Source organism: Chelonoidis abingdonii, chromosome 10 (assembly GCF_003597395.2).
Source record: "Chelonoidis abingdonii isolate Lonesome George chromosome 10, CheloAbing_2.0, whole genome shotgun sequence".
NCBI classification, from domain to species: domain Eukaryota; kingdom Metazoa; phylum Chordata; order Testudines; family Testudinidae; genus Chelonoidis; species Chelonoidis abingdonii.
The window spans coordinates 5,706,114-5,729,092 of NC_133778.1; the positions used below are offsets into that span (position 1 = coordinate 5,706,114).

General features: G+C 48.2%; 1 protein-coding gene across 1 annotated transcript in view; it reads left to right on the forward strand.

Moving 5' to 3' along the window:
- The first annotated feature begins 791 nt into the window (after positions 1-791).
- Positions 792-22,979, forward strand: part of LOC116818597 (uncharacterized) — a 94,224-nt gene continuing 72,036 nt past the window's right edge. Inside the window, 2 exon segments of the mRNA XM_075069884.1 lie at positions 792-842; positions 8,252-8,378. Of these exon segments, the coding sequence (XP_074925985.1) occupies positions 819-842; positions 8,252-8,378 (151 nt within the window). The 5' untranslated portion in view covers positions 792-818.

The window sequence follows — 22,979 nt, forward strand, 5'->3', positions numbered from 1 at the left end:
CATTTGTTTCGTTTGTCACCAAACTGTCTCTTTTTTGGTATTAAGCAAATTATCAAAAAATGTAGTTGAATCAATTGTTCATTTAGCTTAAAAAACCAACAGCCACAGTCCCCCCGCCCCCTATAACCTGATGTGTTAGAGGGAAACAAACGCTGTGTGGAGGTGTGAGCGAAAGAGAAACCTATCGCCAAGAACCAAATCCTAGTCCCATTGGGCATGAACAGAGCGTTGTGATTAGCTGTGTACTGCTGCCTGTGTGGAGCCGGTGCTGAGCAGGGCAAACTTGGTGTGTGGTACAGACACTGTACAGGCACATGGCCCCAGGCGGCGGTAGAGGAACCCCCCCCCCCTCTTTTTTTTTTTTTTTGCTTGGGGCGGCAAAAAAGCCAGAGCTGACCCTGCCAGAGTGGTCACAATGGTGCACTGTGGGATAGCTCCCGGAGGCCAATACCGTCGAATTGCGTCCACACTAACCCTAATTCGAACCAGCAATGTCGATTTCAGTTCTACTTCCCTCGTCGGGAAGGAGTACAGAAATCGATTTTAAGAGCCCTTTATGTCAAAGTAAATGGCTTCGTTGTGTGGATGGGTACAGGGTTAATTTGATTTAGCGCTGCTAAATTCGAACTAAACTCATAGTGTAGACCAGGCCTAAGTGTTTCTCAGTGCATCAGAACCTAGAATTTCTCTCTGCAGGAAGAATGCCTGGGATGGATGCATAATATGAAATGGACAAAATTGCTTCTACAATTGCTCCAATTGCCCTTCTCACCCTGACAGGCTGCAGAATAACATCCCATCCTCCTAGGGGAAAGGAAATGGCATCAGTGGAGCCTGCTCAGGTAAGCGATTGTCTGGAAGCTGGTGGTGAGGGAGGAGGAGGGAGAGGGGCAGTAAGTGCACAGGAGAATGGGAGCAGCTGGAGGAGGGGGGCAGGAAATAGACAATGTGGAGAAAGGAAGGGGACAGGGTGTAATCATCCTGCTGGAACTAGTTGACTCTGGGGCTTGTTTTTGAGGAATGGACTCATGGGGCTTGAGAGTGGGACTTCTCCTTTTTGTGGAACAGGAAATAACCCCCCTGGCCAGAACTGGGAAAACTTCCCAGACTCCCAGTGCTGGAGCCTGAACCTACCAATACACTTTGTTATATGCTGCTCCCCAAATCTTTTTGTCATCTGCAAACTTTATCAATGACAATTTTATGTTCTCTTCCTGGTCATTGATAAAAATGTTAAATAGTACAGGGCCAAGAACCAATCCCTGTGAGAGCCCACTAGAAAGACACCTACTCAACCATGGTTCTCCACTTACAATTATGTTTTGAGACTGTCAGCCACATTTTAATGTATTTCATGTATGCAATGTGAATTTTGAATTGTTCTGGTAATCAAAAGATCATTCTGTACCAAGTCAAATGCCTTACAGAAATCTATGTATCTTACCTCAACATTACTATCTTTATCAACCAAACTTTGAATCTCATCCAAAAAGACATGCAGTTAGTTTGATAGGTTCTAAATCTATGTTGATTGATATTAATTGCATTACCCTTCTTTAATTCTTTGTTAGTACATTTATCAGGTGCTCCATTATCTTTCCTGGTATCAATGTCAGATAGACAGTCCTATAATTACTTGTGTCCCTTTTAAACCTTCTGAACATTGTGTGATAGAGGAGGGCCAGGGAGCAGTGGGAGAGGGGAAATAGATAAGCCCTAGGCTAATTAAGGCATGGTTTCCTGTAGATTAGGGAGGGTTGCTACAGGTTAATTGAAGCGCCTATAGTCAATTAAGGCCCTATCAGGAATCTAATAACCCCTCCTGCTTCTGGTAGTCAGGGGAGGAGGAGGAAGCAGAGAGGACTGGAGCGTGGAGGTGCGCTGTGAGATTTGAAAGACTAGGGATCCGAAGTAAGGGAGACTCTGCCCCAGCAGGTGAGGGAGACTCCCTCCCCCAGCGTCTAAGAACCGAAGGTACCCCACCCAAGGGGGAAGAGGGTAAGAACCTGCAGGGGTTGAGAGGGGCTGGGGTTCAGAGTGAGGAGCAAACTCAGACCCCTTCCCTCCTCTACCATCTTCCCGGGCCACTAGCGGGGACCTCGGCACCCCAAGATCAGGGGCAAGGGATATATTTTGTACCCCGGAATGATTGTGTCCCATTGATTGTCTTCAGTCCACCAGGTTTCTGTGATGCCTATTATACCAATAGCCTCCTTTATCACAAGGCACTCTAGTTCACCCATCTTATTATTCACACTTCTAGCATTTGTGTACAAGCACTTTAAAAACTTGTCACTGTTTGTCTGCCCTTTTCTGATGTGTCCGATTCTTTGTGAATGTTTCTTGTCTGATCTGGCCCTTACATTGTCCTCTTCCATTTCATCCTCTGCTCCTGACTATAACCTAGAGAATCTCTATCAATAGACTCTCCTCTAAGAGAAGTCTGTGTCCGATCCACATGCTCCTCTGCAGCAGTCGGCTTTCCCCCATCTCCTAGTTTTTAAAAACTGCTCTACAACCTTTTTAATGTTAGTGCCAGCAGTCTGGTTCCACTTTGGTTTAGGTGGAGCCCATCTCTCCTGTATAGGCTCCCCTATCCCAAAAGTTTCCCAGTTCCTAATGAATCTAAACCCCTCCTCTCTACACCATCGTCTCATCCACGCATTGAGACTCTGAAGCTCTGCCTGCCTACCTGGCCCTGCGCGTGGAACTGGAGCATTTCTGAGAATGCCACCATAGAGGTCCTGGATTTCAGTCTTTCCCTAGCAGCCTAAATTTGGCTTCCAGGACATCTCTCCTACCCTTCCCTATGTCATTGGTACCTACATGTACCACGACCACCGGCTCCTCCCAGCACTACACATAAGTCTATCTAGATGCCTCGAGAGATCCGCAACCTTCGCACCAGGCAGGCAAGTCACCATACGGTTTCTCCTGGTCATCACAAACCCAGCTATCTATTGTTTCTAATGATCGAATCTCCCATTACTAACACCTGCCTTTTCCTAGTGACTGGAATTCCCTTCCCCAGAGAGGTAATCTCTGTGCGAGAGGATACCCTAACACCATCTGGAAGGAGGGTCCCAACTATGGGAAGGTTTCCCTCTGCTCCCATTGACTGTTCTGCTTCCCTGGGCCTTTCTTCCTCCTCAACAGTGCAGGGGCTGTCTGACCGGAGGTGGGCGAATTCTAGTGTATCCCGGAAAGCCCCATCAACATGCCACTCTTAGTTCCTCCAGTTCTGCCACCCTGGCTCCCAAAGCCCGTACGCGGTCTCTGAGGGCCAGGAGCTCCTTGCACTGAATGCACACATGTGCCACCCGCCCACAGGGCAGGTAATCATACATGCTGCACTCAGCGCAATAAACTGGATAGCCCCCACTCTGCTGCTAGGCTTCTGCCTGCATTGTCTCCTGCAGCTACCTAGTTAATGAAAGGGGTTTTATTAAATCAAGAAGTTTTGAATGTAGTTTAGTTTACAGGTTTTAAAGAACAGCAAGTGAACCTTGCCCCCTTCCTGCTCTGCTTCCAAACTCCCTTGCAAAACTCCCTGTTAGCAGCCTGTCTTCGCCTGGCTGTACTGCCAGCTCCATCCCAGGCAGATGGCCCACAAGGGCAGGTACAGATATCCCCCGAATTAGCCCTAGAACAACGAACAGAGGTCATTGAAATGATCCAGCGGAACCAAGACGTGATCTCCACACAACCAGGCTGTACAGCGCTGATCCAACACCACATCATCACCTGTCCCGGAGCCAGGGTGACGATAAAACCATATTGTATACCAGAGGCAAAAAGGGAAGAAATTAGGGCAGAAGTAAGGAAAATGCTGGAACTTGGGGTGATTGAGGAATCACATAGGCAGTGGTCCAGCTCTATTGTCTTGGTCCCCAATCCCCATGGCACCCTGACTTTTTTTGTAATGACTTCCAGAAGTTAAATGAGGTATCCCAGTTCGATGCCTACCCGATACCACGTATTGATGAGCTGGTGGATCAGTTAGGCAAGGCCTGATACTTGACCACCTTAGACTTGACAAAAGGATACTGGCAGATCCCCCTGGCTGAGGACACTAAGGAAGAAACTGCTTTCTCTACACCCAATGGCCTCTTCCAATATACCATCCTCCCTTTTGGGCTCCATGGGGCCCCCGCAACTTTCCAATGATTGATGGACAGATTACTTCGACCCCATGACAAGTATGCTGCTGCCTATTTAGATAATGTGGCGATCCATATCCCTGACTGGGAGACACACCTGGGGAAAGTGGAAATGGTACTAGCTGCTCTCAGACAGGCTGGCCTCATCAGTACCCATCCAAACGTGCAATAGAGTTAGCCGAGGCCAGATACCACATGTATGTAGTCGGAAGGAGCCTGGTGAAGCTCCAGTGGAACAAAGTGAAGGCAATACAGGAATGGCCCTGCCCGTTCCGCATGAAGCAAGTCAAAGCATTCTTAGGCATAGGAGGTACAATCACCAGTTCATCCCTCACTTCGCCGCAAGGGCAGCACCTTTGACAAGAGCTCGGGGCCTGGAGATAGTTAAATGGACCGAGGCAGCAGAATAAGCTTTCACAGACCTAAGGATGGCCCTTTGCAGCCATCCAGTGCTCATAGCCCCAGATTTCAAAAAGGAATTCATCCTACAAACAGACGCCTCGGAGGCAGGACTTAGGGCCGTCCTTTCACAGATAGTGGGGGATGAGGATCACCCAGTCCTTTACCACAGCTGAAAGCTTCTGCCCAGGGAGCAACGGGACGCCGTAGTAGAAAAGGAATGCCTAGTGGTTAAATGGGCCATGGAGATTCTATGGTACTACCTGTTTGGGCGGCGGTTCACCCTTGTGCCAAACCACACCCCACTCCAATGGATGCACACAAACTAGGAGAGGAATGTATGAGTGACTAGATGGTTCCTATCCCTACAACTTTTCCACATCCAGATACAGCATAGAAATGGAAGCCAGCATGACAACATGGACTCGCAACAACACAGTCTTTCATCCCAAGTAGCCCAAGCCCATGGTGCTGCGGGCGGGGGTCAGGGGGGAATATGTGATACAGGAGGGCCAGGGAGCAGTGAGAGAGGGGTATAGGGGAAATACATATGTAACTTTAGCGCCCTTGTGGCCAAGATGGAGTCTGCTCTGCAGGCAGCTCTGGCCAAGAGAAGGCGCACGCAGGAATGCAGCAGGAGAAATCCCTTCCGCCCCAGGGGCACCTGTTCCAAACCCCCCAGAGTGAACACACCCACCCACAGGAAAAGTACAATGGATATAACAAAGGGAGATATTTATTTACAGAGAGATGAGAGGAGAAAAACAACAAGGGGAAATAAAGGGGGAGCAGTAAAAAGGGGCTGCATTCAAACCAAAACCCCACAGGCCCTGTGGGAGCACAGTCTGGAGGGGCAGACACTGAGCAATGTGTCTGCACACAGAGTTCAGGAGCTCCCCCGGCCAAGAAAAGCACAGGACCCACCATACTAATGTCAGCCATCTTGCCACAATTGACACAGGACTATCTTTCTTCCATTCTTCTGGAGTTCCCCCAGTGTTCCAAGACCCACTGAGAATCAGCAGTAATGGTCCAGTGGACTCCTCAGCCAGTTCTTTTAAAACTCCTGGATGAAAGTTATCTGGAGTCTGGACCCATTTGATCTGAAAATGTCTATCTATAGTAGCTGCTGTTTAACATCCTCATGTATTACTGGAATGGAAAGAGTTTTTCCTAGGTACAAGAACAGAAGTATTCACTGAATGTTTTTGCTGTCTCTGTATGATCACTGATAATTCTATCACAGTAAAGGATCAATACCATTGTTAGGCTTCTTTATGTTCTTAATATACCTAAAAAAAAAAAATTTGTCATATTGGCCTTAGATTTCCCCTTTTGACCCTTTGGATATGTCTACACTATGAGATATTCTGATTTTACAGAAACCGGTATTTGGAAACACATTGTATAAAGTCGAGTGCACGCAGCCACATTAAGCACATTAATTCGGTGGTGTGCAGCCATGTACTGAGGCTAGCGTCAATTTCCGGAGTGTTGCACTGTGGGTAGCTATCTCATAGTTACCGCAGTCTCCCCCATCCATTGGAATTCTGGGCTGAGATCACAATGCATGATGGGGCAAAAACAGTATCGCGAGTGATTCTGGGTAAATGTCATCAGTCAGTCCTCCCTCCGTGAAAGCAACGGCAGACAATCATTTTGTGCCCTTTTCCCTGGATTGCCCGGGCAGACGCCATAGCATGACAACCATGGAGCCCGTTCAGCCTTTTTTCACTGTCACCATATGTCTACTGGATGCTGCTGACAGACGCGGTGCTGCAGCGCTACACAGCAGCATCCCCTTGCCTTTTGCAAGTTAGCAGAGACGGTTCCCAGTCATATTGTACTGTCTGCTGCTGTCATGGGTGCTCCTGGCTAGTCTCGGTGAGGTCGGCCAGAGGTGCATGGACAAAAAGTGGGAATGACTCCCCAGATCATTCCGTTCTTTAAGCTTTGTCTAAAGGGAGCGTCAGTCCTGCCAAGAATATCAGGTAAGCCTACAAAAGAACCAGAGAAGCAAAGAGCCGCTCCGGGTCAGAGCCCCAGACATCCCACAGAAATGATGAGCTGCATGCCATTCTAGGGGGTGCCCCTGCAACAACCCCACCCATTGCTTCCCTCCTCCCACACCCCTTCTGGTCTACCATGGCAGCTATCCCCCCATTTGTGTGATGAAGTAATAAAGAATGCAGGAATAAGAAACAACACTGACTTTATTGAGATAAAAGAGGGGGAAGGCAGCCTCCAGCTGCTATGATATTCCAGGCAGGACTGAATCTCCAGGAGACAAAGCTTAAAGAAGGGAATGACCGGGAGTCATTCCCATTTTTTTCCAGGCGCCCCCTGCCGACCTCACCGAGGCCTGCCAGGAGCACTCACGGGATGATGATGACGGATACCAGTCCTATTATACCATCTGCCATCAGGAAGGGAATGGAAGGGGTTGTTGCTGTGTAACGCTGCAGCATCGCGTCTGCCAGCAGTATCCAGTAGACATATGGTGACATTGAAAAAAGCGAGAAACGATTTTTTCCCTTTTTTTTTCCACGGTGGGTGTGGGGAGAGGATTGACGACACATATCCTGAACCACCCGCGACAATGTTTCTGACCCTTCAGGCATTGGGAGCTCAGCCAAGAATGCAAATGGTTTTCCGAGACTGCAGGAACTGTGGGATAGCTCGAGTCCTCAGTCCCCTCTCCCTCCCTCCGTGAGCGTCCATTTGATTCTTTGGCTTTCCATTACGCTTGTCACACAGCACTGTGTTGTGTCCCTGCTGTGGCCTCTGTCTGTCATAGCCTTGGAGATTTTTTCAAATGCTTTGGCATTCCGTCTTTTGGAACGGAGTTCTCATAGAACAGATTCATCTCCCCATACAGAGATCAGCTTCAGTATCTCCCGTATGGTCCATGCTGGGGCTCTTTTTTGATTTTGGGACTGCATGGTCATGCTGGGCAAACAGGAAATGAAATTCAAAAGTTTGCGGGGCTTTTCTTGTCTACTTGGCCAGTGTATCTGAGTTCAGATTGCTGTCCAGAGCGGTCACAATGGTGCACTGTGGGATAGCTCTTGGAGGCCAATACCGTCGAATTGCAGCCACACTAACCCTAATCCGAAATGGCAATACTGATTTCAGCGCTACTCCCCTCGTCGGGGAGGAGTACAGATATCGGTATTAAGAGCCCTTTATATTGATATAAAGGACTTCGTTGTGTGGACGAGTGCAGGGTTAATTCGGTTTAACGCTGCTAAATTCGAGATAAACTCATAGTGTAAACCAGGCCTTTGTTTCCCTTATGAATTTTCTACAATTTGAAGCTGCTGATTTGTATTCTTTCCTGTCGGCTTCCCCTTTCCTCCATTTGCTCTCTGTTGTGTTTTGATGGTTAGGTTTTGGGATTCCTACCGGGTGCTGTCCCTGGGCCCTGCTGGGGTTCCATCTCCTGTACCAGCCCCTGGCTAGTAGGTGTGTGATAAATGTGAAGACCCTTGCTCCCTGTGTGTGCTGGCAGGAACAAGGGGCTCTCTTTCTCCCCTCAGCCCGATGCCTCTTGGCTGCTCTGAGTGGTGCAGGGCTGGGACTCTGCTACCGTGTCCCTCCCAGAGCATTAATTTTACTGGCCCTGCTCTCCTGTGAATACTGGTGTTGTCACTGGGCAGCAGGTACTGAGTGTGCGACTCTTGTTCTTTCAGGGGGCAGTGACCTTCGAGGAGCTGGCTGTGTACTTCACGGAGGGGGAATGGGCTCTGCTAGACCCTGCTCAGAGAGCCCTCTACAGGGAGGTCATGCAGGAGAACTATGCCACTGTGGCCTCACTGGGTAAGGATTCCTGTTCCCTGGTTATTAGAAGCTGTGGGGTCTCTACAGAACCCGAGGAATAGTAACTCTAGGCCTTTACTCAGCCTGTAACTTTTGACTGGTTTCCATGCCGCGCTTTTTGCCTTATGTGCTTCCTCAGACGTGTATATTTGATATTGGCCATTTTTATTTAACTTTTTTTTTCCAAATATTAAACTCTTGTCCTCCATTCACCACTCACTGCTCTCCACGCAACCCCTCGCTGCCGTATCTACCCACTGTGACCCTGGCCACTATTCCTGAGTCCTTGCCGCGTTCCTCCCTCCCAGAGGACAACCACTGCCCCGGCACAAATGTAGACTTTGTCGATGATGTCATAGGGTGGTAGTGAGAGGTCTCATGACTTACTAGGTCTTTCTCTTCCATCTGCCCCATCTCCAGCAGTCATGGTCTGCCTTCCCTCCAGGCTCTTTGGATCTTTTAGCCGGTCCTTTCTGAGGCCACATTGCCAAATTCTTGTTTTTTACAGAGGAATTAGTCTGTTGCTCTTGAATTATGTATTATTCTCCAGCCTTCCCCAGACACGTGTGTGTTAATACTGCGGCCTACTGTACCTGACTCACTGGATAATTCCCCTAATTCCCCAAAATGTGCTTATCTGACGTCACAGGTCTGGGGAAAGCTACACCTGTGACCCCCTCCAGAGTCTGCTCAAGGAAGGCCCTCTCAGGTACCAGGCCTCCAGCCATCACCTCTCTGTGGGCAGGGACATAGGAGTCACTGCATCTCGAACAAGGTATGAGGCTTGCAGTCCCCTCACCCTTCATTGTGTTCACTGGCCTAAAGTCCAGCCCCTGAGCTTTGCTTCTCTCCAAGGGCTGTGACCAGCGTGTGTGTTGACGGATGTGGGAATTTTGGTAACATTTCTGTTATTCCAGTACATCCCTCGGCTGCCCTCTGTGTTTGGTGTAGCTCAGCTCTGAGTGTGAAGAGCTGTGGCAGGGTGATACAAATGGCTCATGCAGACACTGACTATAACTAACCCATATCAGTGGAAGACCTTACAGAGTCCACAATAACCCCCAGGACTGAACACTTGACACCTCTCAATGAGAGGTTCCAGCTTGTCTGGGCAGAGCGCAAGTGAACTCAGCGTGTTCTGAGCAGCAGGAAGAAGTGGGCTCCCAGAAACAGGGAGCTTTCCTGGAACTAAGACAAAGGGACAGACACAAGGAAAGGACACCCAGTGGGTTTCTACAGCAGTGTGGCTCAAGGCTTTGTCCAGTATGGATTATGTCTTAACATTTACTTCTCCGTGCTAACCTAAGGACTTGCCCATGCTGCGTTCCAGTTGACTAATAAACCCTGCTCTTTTTGAAAAGGCTGCTGGGTATCACTGCAGATACTTGCTGGGCGCATTAATCCCTGAAGAGTGTAACAGTCTCTGACCAGGAGTCTATCTCAGCTGGACTTGCTGGGCACAGCTCACTGTGTGAGGCAGGAGAGCTGGAGCCCAGAGGCTCAGTCTCGGAGGCACTGAGGCTGCATGGCCTACCCTGAGGGAAGAGTAGGACCCTTGGGGATTTGGCACACTGAAGGCGGGTTCCTCTAGGGACTGTTTTAAAAGCTGAGGTATAGGACAAACTGAGGATCCATGACAGTTGGTGGCAGCTGGTGGGATTCTGAATGGAACAGGAGGATTTTGCAATAAGTAACTTGTAGCAGTGAAAACAAGACTAGTCAAAGAAAAGTGGGGGGAAAATGAAGTATATCCACCTCCCTAAGAAGAGCATCACAGAGCTGTGCAGTGGGAGAGTGTTCAGTCTTGGGAAATTACACAAGGCCCAGCTGAGTGCATGGCCGGGGAAGGATGATCAGATCTAGGTCTAAACCCACGTGGAATTTTGAGAGAATCTCAGGGCCATAGAAGCACCTGCAGCAGCAGCAGGGGGACATCCTGACAACCCAGTTCCCCCTTCGCTAGAGTTAAAGCAATGGGAGTTGGACCAGAAAGCAAAGGAGCTTCAGATGGAGGAACAGAGACTAGCAGACTGCAAAAGGGAGCGATTTGATCAAGAGGACAAACCTGAGGAGGAGCAGAGGAAAAACCAGGAAGAGCAGCCATAGCATGAAGTGGGAATGGAGAAGCAAAAAGTCCCATGTAAGGGAAAGTGGGGAGAGATCACAGGAAGCTAGGTCTGTAGGAGCCTAGATGCCAAATGGCTGGCCCCGTTTAAGGAGAGGGGGATATAGATGCCTACCTCACTGCCTTTGAGAAGGCTTGTGACTGGAACCAGGTTGATCCCATTGACTGACTCCACTGTCTTACCCCTTACTCAATGCCAAAGCGATAGAGTTATGTATCCAAATGGATGGATTTGATTACTTGGGACTATGAGGGGTTCTGCTGCTTAAGATTGAATTGACACCTGTGGCTCATAAGAAAAGGTTTTGGGATATGCAAAGACCCAGGGTGTAATGTACAGTAAATCCTTCTATAACACGGTAGTTACGTTCCTAGAAAACGGGTTATATAAACTGAAGAATAAATGGGAAAAATAGGGTTAGGATCCCAGACATGACATGGTTGTACATATTGGAGGGTGCTCAGGGCAGGAGGTCGGGGTGTGGGATCCGGGAGGTCCTCACCGCAGGTGGCTTCCTGTGCCTGCTGTTCCTGGCGGAGATGCGGCTAGGTGGCTCCAGGTGCTCGCCCCATCCCTCCCCGAGCACTGATTGCAGGGGCAGCACCTTCAGGCAGAGGCAGCGTGCAGAGCCCCCGGGCCGCGCCTCCACCTCCACCAGGAACAACAGACATGGGGAGCCACTTGTGGGGAGCCACCCAAGGCAAGCGCCCCCCCAGATCTGGCACCCCGAGCACCCTCCCGCGGCCTAACTCCCTCCCATGATCGTGCGCTATATAAAAATAGTGTGCGCATCATAAAAATGGGTCACTAAAGGAAAACTGTGTTATGTCAAAAACGTGCTCTATAAATGTGTGTTATAAGACTTTACTGTATATGGAAACTGCCGCCCTGGTGGCAAAATATCTCTGCAAAGGGGGTAAAGATGCAGGTGCCACTATGCTGGAAAGTTTATATGACCTGGTAAGTTAGAGCAACTCTGTGAGATGTCTCCATGAGCTTCAAATGTGGTTAGTGGACAAGAATCCTCAGGATCTGTGTAGCACATTCCAGGTGGCAGATGAGTTTGTGGACAGTAGGACCCATAGTGAAGAAAACCAAAGGGTGACTGGACCAAGTTGGGGACCCAAAACAGGGGAGGTTACACAGGGACACCCCAAAAGTGGGATTCAAGTAAATTGAAACCAGGAGTGACAGGCAATGTGGGTAGACCAGCTCCAAGGGATCCTGAAAACCTGACATGTGGCATCTGTAGGAAAATCGGGCATACACGGGTGCGCTGCTCAAGGCTGGAGAAGATGGGGTGTGTCCAGGCCCAAGGGGCTTACCCATCCTGTGTCCAACCAAGAAGGCTGCCTGTAGCTCAGCCTCATCTAGTGAGCTATGTGACTGAACTTCCGGAGGAAAGCAGTCTCACAGCCATCTCCTCTGGGCTAAAGGGTGAGCTGGAGGATGAGCTCCCTCCCCAGGCACTGGGCACGTGTCCGGTGTGCTCAGACTCATCATCCCCAGGAGGAGTGGAAGGTGGTTACTGGGAGGACATTACTTGGGTGGAGAGATGCTGGGTTATGAGAGACCCCTTGTCAAACCCCCGTGTGGTAAAAACCCCACTGAATGCTGAAAGGATGCACAACCTGGTGCAAGAGGCCAAAGGTGAAGCCATTTGCCCTACCTGTGGCTCATGTCCCTGTGCAGACACAGGAAGGAGCCATGGGCTAGCTAGGAGTGGGTTCTCCAGGATCTCACTGTGACGCTGTCGGGGTTCCCAAGGTGTCTGGGGTGAATCACTACCAGCTGTATGCAGCGTGAGAGATCCTTGGCTGTGCCCACTGAGGGAAGTTCTCCCAAACCTGCCGGCTGCTGGCAGCACAAGCACACCGCTGTGCTCTACGAGTTCCCTCTGCAAGCTAGCAGTTAATGCACCCACCTTGTTACACTGAAGTGCCCACTCCCTTGTCTTCTGGGCACCCACTGTGTACAGCAATCTGCTGCCTCGATGGGAAGCAGTGCACCCCAGGGTCGCCAGCCTTCCCTCCGCTTAACACACTCTTTAGTATCAGTCATTTGATCGTGGCTATAATAAACCACCCAGAAGCGTATTTAACTCAGCTTAAGGCAAAGATCCAAACTAAAGGCAATAATATGTCTAATACTGTGTTCTTCCCCACTGGTCAGGCCTTACCACACATGTCCAGCCCAGAGAGCTGGGATCCGCTTTTCATGAGACACTCACACTGGCAATGTCACCTCTGTAGTGGATAACGCCCTGTGCCTGCTCTTCTCTTACAGAGCCCTGGGCTTTTGTCTCTTTTCAGAATCGGGCTGGTTCATTGATTTCAGCTCAGCCCTGAGGGTTCCCTGTTCAGAGTCTTTTCTTGGAGTTTGTGACAGAGTGCTGGGAATCAGCAACTGAACCAGTGCTCTCATCATTGCTTAACCCATTAGGCCCTGGGCAGGGCTTGATTAAGAGAGGAGCTCCTCATTACCAGATCAGACTGGGGCAGTGAAGCAAATGACCTAATTAATCCAGTAACAAGGAGATTGGATAAAAGAGCCTAGGGAGGAAGTACAAGGGGGGAGAAGCAGGAGAGAGAGAGAAAACGAAGGTTAGTAGGGCCTGAAAAAAGAGACTTGTATGGAAGGAGTTGTCTTTCCCCTCCCCACTCCTTTGGACAACATGTAGTGAAGCTGGATAACACTGTGACCATTTCTATACTACAAAATGTTGCCAGTGCAAGTTGTGTCAGCGTACAGCTGCTTCATTTAGTACATGGTACATACGTGGTCCTTTTCCCCGCCCTCTGCACGTAATCAGTAGGAGAGCATGCATCAGTGCACATGGGTAGATATCCCAGTGAGCAACCTTCCACCATCAGCACACTATATTTTGGGTAGTTTTGGCAGGGCATGGTGGGGCAGAAACGAGTCGCACAGGTGTGACCAGGACCAGGAGCAAGCAACTTCGTGTAATGCAATGTTCTCCATCCCATATCGTCATATCAACTCTATCCCATAATTTTGTGCTTACTTTTAATTTCCCATGATCCTGTGCTGGACTTGTTGCTGTCTGCCATCTCTCACAGAAGCATGGAATCTGCATGATTGTTATGAGCATTGCAAATATAGGATGCACGATTCTCCAGTACTTCCAGAGCTGCAAAAAGGACCACAGGGAACATGACGATTTCATAGTTGTCAGTTTGCTGTGAGACACAGCACAAAGCAGTTCATGATCGTTAGTGGCATTTATTGCCTGCACAAATTTAGAGCCTTCACCTTCTGCTCTTCCTGCAATGGCTCTCTATGGGTTAACGGGATCTTTTCCCAGTGAAAGAGCCTTAATGTACGTTTATTAGCATTGATCAACAGAATACGCGCAACAAGCATCTAATGCTCACCACTCCCAATAAAGCAGGCAGACTTTTCCTGATGGCCGGTCAGGATTGGATTTCACCTAGGGCTTCAGCTGCTGCACGGTACGCTCCAGGCACCTCTGGCACCACCCACACGGCAGCTTCTGCCATAACCCAGCACTCTGGTACAGAGTCTAAGGACTCTAAGCTTCCCATCTCCACTACGGCACCATCGACAGTGCTAAAGGAGACAGCACCGACAACTGCTCTGATTACGGTGCCACAGCCCAATGCTGCTTGCACAATAGCACCAGCACATAGACTACAGCAGCTCAGCATGCCTTATTCCTGATGCAATTGGCACCTCACTCTACGCCACAGGCTCTCAGCGCTGCACCACTTTCTGCATCAGAAGGATCTGTTGGGGAAGCTGCCCCCCCCCCCCCCCCAGCAGGCAGGGCCACCCATAACACAAGGCCTTTAAGGGCTGCTGGGCCCTGACCTGCAGCTCTAAAGCCCCTTTTGGAATGCGGCCCTGCAAGCAAGGGCTGGAGGACTCAGGAGGAGCAGGGGCAGCCGCGTAGCCCACTGCAGTTACATGCAGGCTCTGTGGCCAGCCACCGCATGAACTGACAATAGAGAGGCTGCAGCCAAAATAACCATCAGCTTCCCCGCCTAGGACTCCAGAGCTGTAACATCTTGCCCTGGTCCAAACCCCAACCAGTATGAATTTATTTACCAGTTAACCTCTCCCTCGGTGTGGAGAGGAAATGCAACAAGCCTGTGTTCAATCAAGCTGAGATTTTTTTTCCCCAGTCACTTTGCTTAAAGGCACAGTGGGTTTAAATTAAAACATAAAATGAGTTTATTAACTACAAAAGATAGATTTTAAGTGATTATAAGGGATAGCAAACAGACCAAAGCAGCTTACCTAGTAAATAAACAAAAAAAGCAAACTAAGCTTAACATACTAGATAGATTGGCTGTAAATTAGGGAGTTTCTCACCATGAGATGGTACAAGCAGGCTTGCAGACTCTTAAGGTACAAGTTGTGTTTCCTTTGCAGCTTGGAATCCCCAGATTTTCATAAACAGGCTAGAAATCCCTTTAGCCTGGGTCCAGCACTTCCCCCACTTCAGTCTTTGTTCCTCAGGTGTTTTCAGCAGTCTTCTTGTGTTGGGAGTGAAGAACAACCAAGGATGTCACTCCCTGCCTTATATAGTTTAAGCACAGAGCGGGAACCCTTTCTGCCAAAACCAGTTCCCAGACCAGTGTGTGGAAAAATACAAACCTTCCAAGATGGAGTCCAGAGGCCTGGCCACAGGCCTTTGCATACATTGCTGAGTCATAGCAGACATTACTTACAGGCCGTCTGGAATTTTACAGGAAAGTTAAGTTCTTCCACTGTCCATTACCTTTGTTGATGAATGATTAACACTGTCTGGCTTCTTCAGTGTTGTGCCTGAAATGCTAGTTGTGGGTGGTTATCCAGACTTAGTGTAACACCAACAGACCCTGATTGTCAGCAGGTGGGATTGAACTGAGGCCCTCTAGAGTTTACTGCATAAGCTATTAGCTAAGGTTGTAGAGCAAATTCATTAATCTTGCTCTCTGAGTGGTCTCGGTGCCACTAGATGGGACAGAACGCCACACCTAGGTGTGTGGGTTACCTAAGCACATTTGAAATACAGATACATAGTCAATATTCATAACTTTAGACACAAATGATACATACATACAAATAGGATAATCATATTCAGCAAATCATAACTTTTCCAATGACTCCTCACATGACCCTTCTTGCACAAAATGCAAGAAACAGATGAGATCCTGCAAAGAGTGCGATCTGCAGTTAAGAGACACAGAGGAAACTTGCTAGGAAGGCTGCAGGAGGAGAATCACTTGCTCCAGGAGGTGCACCAGCTAAAGAGGGATGTGGAAGCAATGAAGCACATGGCCAGGTAGAGGCACAGCTTATAGATCTTGCTGTGGGTTGGAGCAGGGTTTTTGAAAGGGAGGGGCATATGGGATGTGGATGGGGATGAAGCCCCTGTAAGGCAAAGGAGAGAATCCTAATTAGTTATATGCTGCACCTGGGAGGTGATTAACTGATTGCCTGCTGGCCAGAGGAGGGGGAGCTAGGTGGAGGTGGGGAGTTTCATAGAGGAGAGAAGCAGGCGGAGCTGGAACTGGAATATTTTCTGACCCTAAAATGAAGTCACTTTCAAGCCTGGGAGGGAGGGAGAATGGATCCAAAGTAGAAAAGAAAAATAAAGTAGAAGCAGATGCAAAATAGCAAAGCTGAGGAAGGAGCTAACCTGAACTGTTGTAACTAAGATCCCTCGCCAAAGCAATGAGAGCAGATGACGTTAACCCTGTGAAAGTAGCTGACTGGGTTACGAAAAGCTGAGGGGATATAGTAAGAGCCAGGAGGTTGCAAGATGGGGATCTTGTAGCTCAATGTAAAAACAGAGCAGATCAACGAACTGCTAAAAACTGCAATGCTAGGGAAAGTTAAGCTGCCAGCTACAAAAGTAGGTACCTGGAGCGAAGAAGGGGATGTATAGTGTGACGTTGCATCCCATAATGCTTTATGGAAATATGCTTGTGAAAGTAAATATGACATAACTGGAGTATGTTTTATGCTAGATATGCCATGTAACATATCCCTGCAAAGGTTATGATCTACTGGATATATTCATCCTATTTGTATGCATGTATCATTTTTGTATTTGAAGTTCTGAATACTGGCTATGTACTTGTTTAATTTTAAGTAGCCTCAGTGAAGCAGTTGGTCAGCTTCCTGAGAAAAGACTATTCTCAGTAACTTCCCAGTCAAGAAACACTTAAGCTAACAATGAACTTGGAAACACCAATCCACTTCTGAGCTTTCCTGAGAATGTGGCCTGGCTGGTAAGAAACTCAATCATGCATGAACACGTGACTTGCCCATGTGACTCCAAAACTGCATCTTGGAGCTGGATTCTGGATAGGAGAGAGGAGCGGGTCTCCACCCACAAGAGAAAGTCTATTTAAACCCCTGGGAGGCCCCTCCAATAGGTCTTCATCTGGCCTGAGAGGTAGCCTCTTCACCCCCAAAGGATACCTGAAAGAAACTGGAACAAAGGAGTGTGGACAACAGGAACAACAGGGGTGTGAGTGATTGCTGGACCCAGACTAGAAGGAGGCTATTCTGTAAAAGGGACTTACTGGAACATCTCTGAGGGTGAGATTTCATCTGTAATCACTTTCTTACTGTATTAGGTTTAGACTTGTGCGTTTTATTTTATTTTGCGTGGTAATTCACTTTGTTCTGTTATTACTTGGAACCACTTAAATTCTACTTTTTGTATTTAATAAAATCACGTTTTTCTTATTAATTAACCCAGAGTATATAATAATACCGGGGCGGGGGAACAGCTGTTCATGTCTCTCTATCAATGTTATAGAGGGCAAATAATTTGAGTTCATCTTGTATAAGCTTTATACAGGGTAAAATGATTTTATTTGGGATTTCGACCCCCACCGGGAGCTGGACATCTGAGTGTTGGAGACAGGAACACTCCTTAAGGTGTTTTCAGTTAAGCCTGCAGCTGTTGGGGGACATGGTTCAGACCTGGGTCTGTGTTGCAGCAGGCTAGCTTGTCTGGCTCAAACAAGTCAGGGTTCTGAAGTCCCAAGCTGCCAGGGAAAACAGGCTTAGAGGTAGTTCCAGCACATCAGTTGACAGTTCCCAAGGGGTTTTCTGTGTTCCAACCCGTCACATATAGGGTACCATTGGAACTGAGCAGTGATGAGAGAAGTAAAAGTATATGAGAGGATAGAGTGTTAGGAAGTCAGCATCTGTCAGTGGGTTCGGGGGCAATACAAACCAATGGGGGGATGTGTCACCACTAACCCTGCAACCGTGGGTGCCTCACAGTGCTTTGCTGCTGTAGCTCCCAACCTAAGCTGTTAAGAATTAGCCTACCAGCAGACAGGTCACATGCTGAGTGTGTGTGTGCTAAACAGCCCTAGTTCAGCAGCTCTGACCCCAGCAGCCTGTCTGCAGCCTCACATCCCCTCTCTGGCTTCCACCAGTCTTGGTTGCAATGATGAAAGTACCCAATAAATGTGAGGATTGCTGGGAATTCAATAGATGAACTGTAGCACAACCTCTTAGAACTCCACGTGCCGTTTGAGTTAAAATGTGGGTGCAGAAGGTAAAGGAAAAGTTAAATTCAGTCAAAACTTTTAGTCTTGGGAAAATTAGTTCTTCTTCGAGTGCTTTCCCTGTGGGTGCTCCACTCTAGGTGTCAGTGCGTCCCAGCGCCGTTGATCGGAGATTTTCGGTAACAGTGCCTGGTCGGGACACAGACACTCAGTTGGTATCTCCCGTCTCATTGGAATCTTCCTGAGCGCCTGTGTCACGCCCCCCCCCCCCCCCCAGTTCCTTCTCAACCATCCCCGGATGAAGACGGGACTCGGGGCAGTGCTGCTTCTCTTCCCTGGTCTCTGTAGGAAAAATTAACAAAGAATACAGAAATACTTATTAGTTACATCCCAGTTGTTTCCCTTCCTTTAGTATAGTTACATAGTTACTTAGTTTAAAAAAAAAACAAACAAAAAAAACTTTTTCGCTTCAGACTTGTCTCCCGCTGAGACACTTCCCTGCCATTTCTAATTCACAATGCCAGGGGCTTCAGGATTCAAAAAGTGTGTTTCCTGTCAGGACTCCATGCCACGGTCGGATGGGCACTCGTTGTGTGAAGTGCCTTGGGGAAACCCACATCCCTGCAAAGTGCACGAGCCTCAAGTCAAGGGCTTGGCACGACAGGGACCTGCAGCTTAAATTGCTTCTGATGGAAAAATCCCTGCAGCCACTTTTCGAGACGGGGAAAGTTAAACCCACTCCCACACACTCCCCAGCCAGATCTGAACCAGTTGGGAGTGTTGCTTCATCCTCTCGGGAGCAGAGGCAAGAAGCGCAGCAGTCTCACAGGAGAGACTCTGCCAAGGGTAAGGGGTCTCCCGCGAGATCTTTACCCTCTGTGCTGACAGCGCCACAGGCAGGTGCCTCAGCCCTTTCTGAAGCCTCAACAAACCGCAGAGGCAGGAACCCGACCTCCTGTATTGGGAAGGTTTCGCGACACTTACCCCCTCCGCGCAATAAATAGCCACGGTGCCGACTACACCGTCTGCCCCAGTGCTGGGAAGAACATCGGCACTAAGCTTGCCTACTGCCCCAGCACCAGCAGCGGACCCCCTGCAGGGCATCTCCAACAGACCCGCGGCACTGCTGACACTTTCGCTTGCTAACGTGCTAGAGCACAGTCCAGGCTCAGCACAGCCCAGGAAACAGGAGCAATAGTTCCTCACTCAGTGTGACCTCTCAGAGCCACCTGAGCCTAACTCTCCACTCCTGGCAACACAGGGCTCACGCTTCGAACCGCCGTTCTCACCATTTCTGACATCTGTAAAGCGGCTACGTGGCCCTCTGAACATGTTTGCCAGACACTGTGCTTTCACTCAAGACACCGCGGCAGGCACCACAGTAGGCCACACAGTACTCTCTACAGTACTCACTGGCGGATCTCCAGAGTCCCACTGACCGCAGTGGGAACTGCTCCACATTCACCTAGAGCGGAGCACCCACAAGGACAGCCCTCGAAGAATAAGGGGAAGCGACTCACCTTGCAGTAACTGAAGTTCTTCAAGATGTGCGCCCGGGGGGGCTCCACTCCGCACCCTCCTTCGCTCTGCTTTGCAATACTAGTAGAATTGCTCCACGGTAGAGAAGGAACTGAGGGGGGTGCGGGACGCAGGCGCTCAGGAAGATTCCAACAAGACAGGAGATACCAACTGTGCGCCTGCGTCCTGAGCAGGCACTGCTACCGAAAATCTCCGATCAACGGCACCAGGACGCACTGACACCTAGAGTGGAGCACCCACAGGGACACGCATCTCGAAGAACTTCAGTTACTGCAAGGTGCCTAACTTCCCCTTATGGATGGAAGTCACATGTTCAAATGTGGATTTAGATTTATTTTATAAATTTAAGGAAAGAAAAGTGACAGTAGGTATTAAAAATGAAGTGTACCAGTATATAGATGACAACTGGAGTCAGTTTTGTCAAATATATACAGATGGGTCTGCACAAGAAAAAACAGAAGCACCAGGGACAATATGTTGTGTATCAAAATTTGGAATTAATACATCTAAAAGAATTTCTGATTATGTGGCTGTCATGGCAGCCAAACTAATAGTAAAAATGCTAGCATTAAATTGGATCTGGGATAGATGTCCACAGTGGTAGTCTTTTATTTTATTTTTTTAGACTCAGTCTGAGGCCTTATGGTGATAATAAAAGGATGTCTCAGTATGCCAAAGTGATTTAATCAATGAAATTATATGTCTCAGAACAGATGGGGATACATGTAGCATTAGCTTGGATCCCAGAGCATATTGGGATAACAGGGAATGACATGGTAGATAAATTAGCTAAAAACACTGTAAGAAATGAGAGCCTAGTACAGAAAAAAAAAGAGGAATGGCAAAACTTTTGGATTAACAAAAAAACAGGCGAATAATTTTTTGAATTGTGCCCTAGAGCTGCGGATAACGACATACTTCAGGGCCTGCATAGGAAAAATGAAATGATTTTGTTTAGAATACTAACTGGTCACTGTGGCATAAACAAAAATCTTTTTGGAGTAAATAGACACGAACAGGAATTACATGTACTCTGCAAGTTGGACGAAACAATTGATCACATTTTATGGGTATGTAAGGGGCTTTGATAAAGAAAGGGGAAAACTTTCTGAGAAATCCAAATGTCTTCTGTTATTTCATAAAAATATCAAGGAAATAGGGTATTATTAGAAGGGCATTGTTACTTCACCTAAAAGACACAGGGCAGAACGAGGGAATATTAAGCACTAAGTGTTTAGGAATTGTAATTGGTGTCGGCTATAGACTAATCAGTCAGGTCTGCTTCACCATTTAAAAAATAAACAAAGAAGAGAGAGGATCTTGGGTGTGCTAGGAGCAGAGAGAGCTCAGCTGAGAAAGAATCTAGGGAGAGTTCCCTTTCTCTGGGAAGGGCCTGGATGAAGGCCTGGCGGTTTGGGAGAGGCTGTGGCCAGGACTCAGGACTATAGGAGTAGGTCAGCTTCTGTGATGGGGCCCAAGAGCAGAGAGGAGCCCTGAATGAGGGTCGTGAGGGCCAGAGAATGAAGGGTGAAGCACTTATTGTTTGGAGTCAAGCTCAGGAGGGGTGAAGGCCCTTTTTATATAGAGATGAACCCAAGAAGGGGACTGAAGTGTCATGTGGTGTGGCTGGGGGCGAGCCCCAGAAGACCTAGTAAAGCAGTCAGGAGTAGGGACTGGCTGGGAATGGTCATTGTGGTCTAGGAAGTGGCTACCAGAGGGAGTGTGAGAGGCAAAGTCTCCTGCAGTGGCATGTCTTGTCATGAGGCAGTGCCCTAGAGGTCAGGACACACATTTACAGTAGACAATTGAGCAATACATCACATAGTCAGCTAGCCTGGGAGGGGTGACAACTCCCTCCTGCTTAAATGGGCCGTCGCTGAGACATGTGGTTCCCTGGTGATTCACTTTCACACCAAGACCATATGGCTGTGATTTGCAATGTAGTTAAATATTACCTGTACACAAGTGATTATGAGAGCAGATAGGTTACAACCTTTCAGTGGAGACCTTACCTGCTACCCTTTATGGATAAATGCTGTGAAGGCAGTGTATTAGGTGTATTTAGTATCAGAGGGGTAGCCGTGTTAGTCTGGATCTGTAAAAGCAGCAAAGAGTCCTGTGGCACCTTATAGACTGAGATATTTTGGAGCATGAGCTTTCGTGGGTGAATACCCTCTTCGTCGAATGCATGTAGTGGAAATTTCCAGGAGCAGGTATACATATGCAAGCAAGAAGCAAGCTAGAGATAACGAGGTTAGTTCAATCAGGGATGATGAGGCCCTGTTCTAGCAGTTGAGGTGTGAAAAACAAGGGAGGAGAAACTAGTTTTGTAGTTGGCAAGCCATTCACAGTCTTAGTTTCATCCTGAGCTGATAGTGTCAAATTGCAGATGAACTGAAGCTCAGCAGTTTCTTCTTTGAAGTCTGGTCCTGAAGTTTTTTTTGCTGCAGGATGGCCACCTTAAGATCTGCTATAGTGTGGCCTGGGAGGTTGAAGTGCTCTCCTACAGGTTTTTGTATATTGCCATTCCTGATATCTGATTTGTGTCCATTTATCCTTTTCCGTAGAGACTGGTCCAATATGGCCAGTATACATAGCAGAGGGGCATTGCTGGCATATGATGGCATATATTACATTGGTGGACGTGCAGGTGAATGAACCAGTGATGGTGTGGCTAAAACCAGCTAAAACCCCTCCAACCCATCATCAGGGAGCTACAACACATCCTGGACAATGATCCCAAACTTTCACAGGCCTTTGGGTGGCAGGCCAGTCCTCACCCACAGACAACCTGCCAACCTGAAACATATTCTCACAGTAACTGCACACCGCATCATAGTAACTCTAGCTCAGGAACCAATCCATGCAACAAACCTCGATGCCAACTCTGCCCACATATCTACACCATCGACACCATCACAGGACCTAACCAGATCAGCCACACCATTACCGGTTCATTCACCTGTACATCCACCAATGTAATATACGCCATCATATGCCAGAAATGCCCCTCTGGCACAAATAAGATGACCACCCTCTTTCCAAATGCTTTTGTTGCTCTGCGCATACTTCTCACACTTCCTGTAACAGTTGCTCTGTTCTGTTCACTCCCTGTGAAGCATCACGCACCAACCACTGTGGGAAGACAGGATACGGAGCTAAATGGGCCATTGGTCTGACTCAGTATCTTATCTTCTTATGAAAACACTACTGTGAGAATTGTGGACCCTCGTGGTCCCTTCTAACCTTGTGTTTCTCTGGTTGTATGATTCTATGACATGCCTGGTAGGACAGCTACCAACAGGATGGGAGATTGGTTTTGGCATCCATGGATAACAAATCTTGGATTCTTGAGGTCATCGATTAAAGTGACCCTGCTCAGTTCTGTCTTAAAGGAGGAAGAGATGTGATGAAGTGAATTTTCTGTATAATTT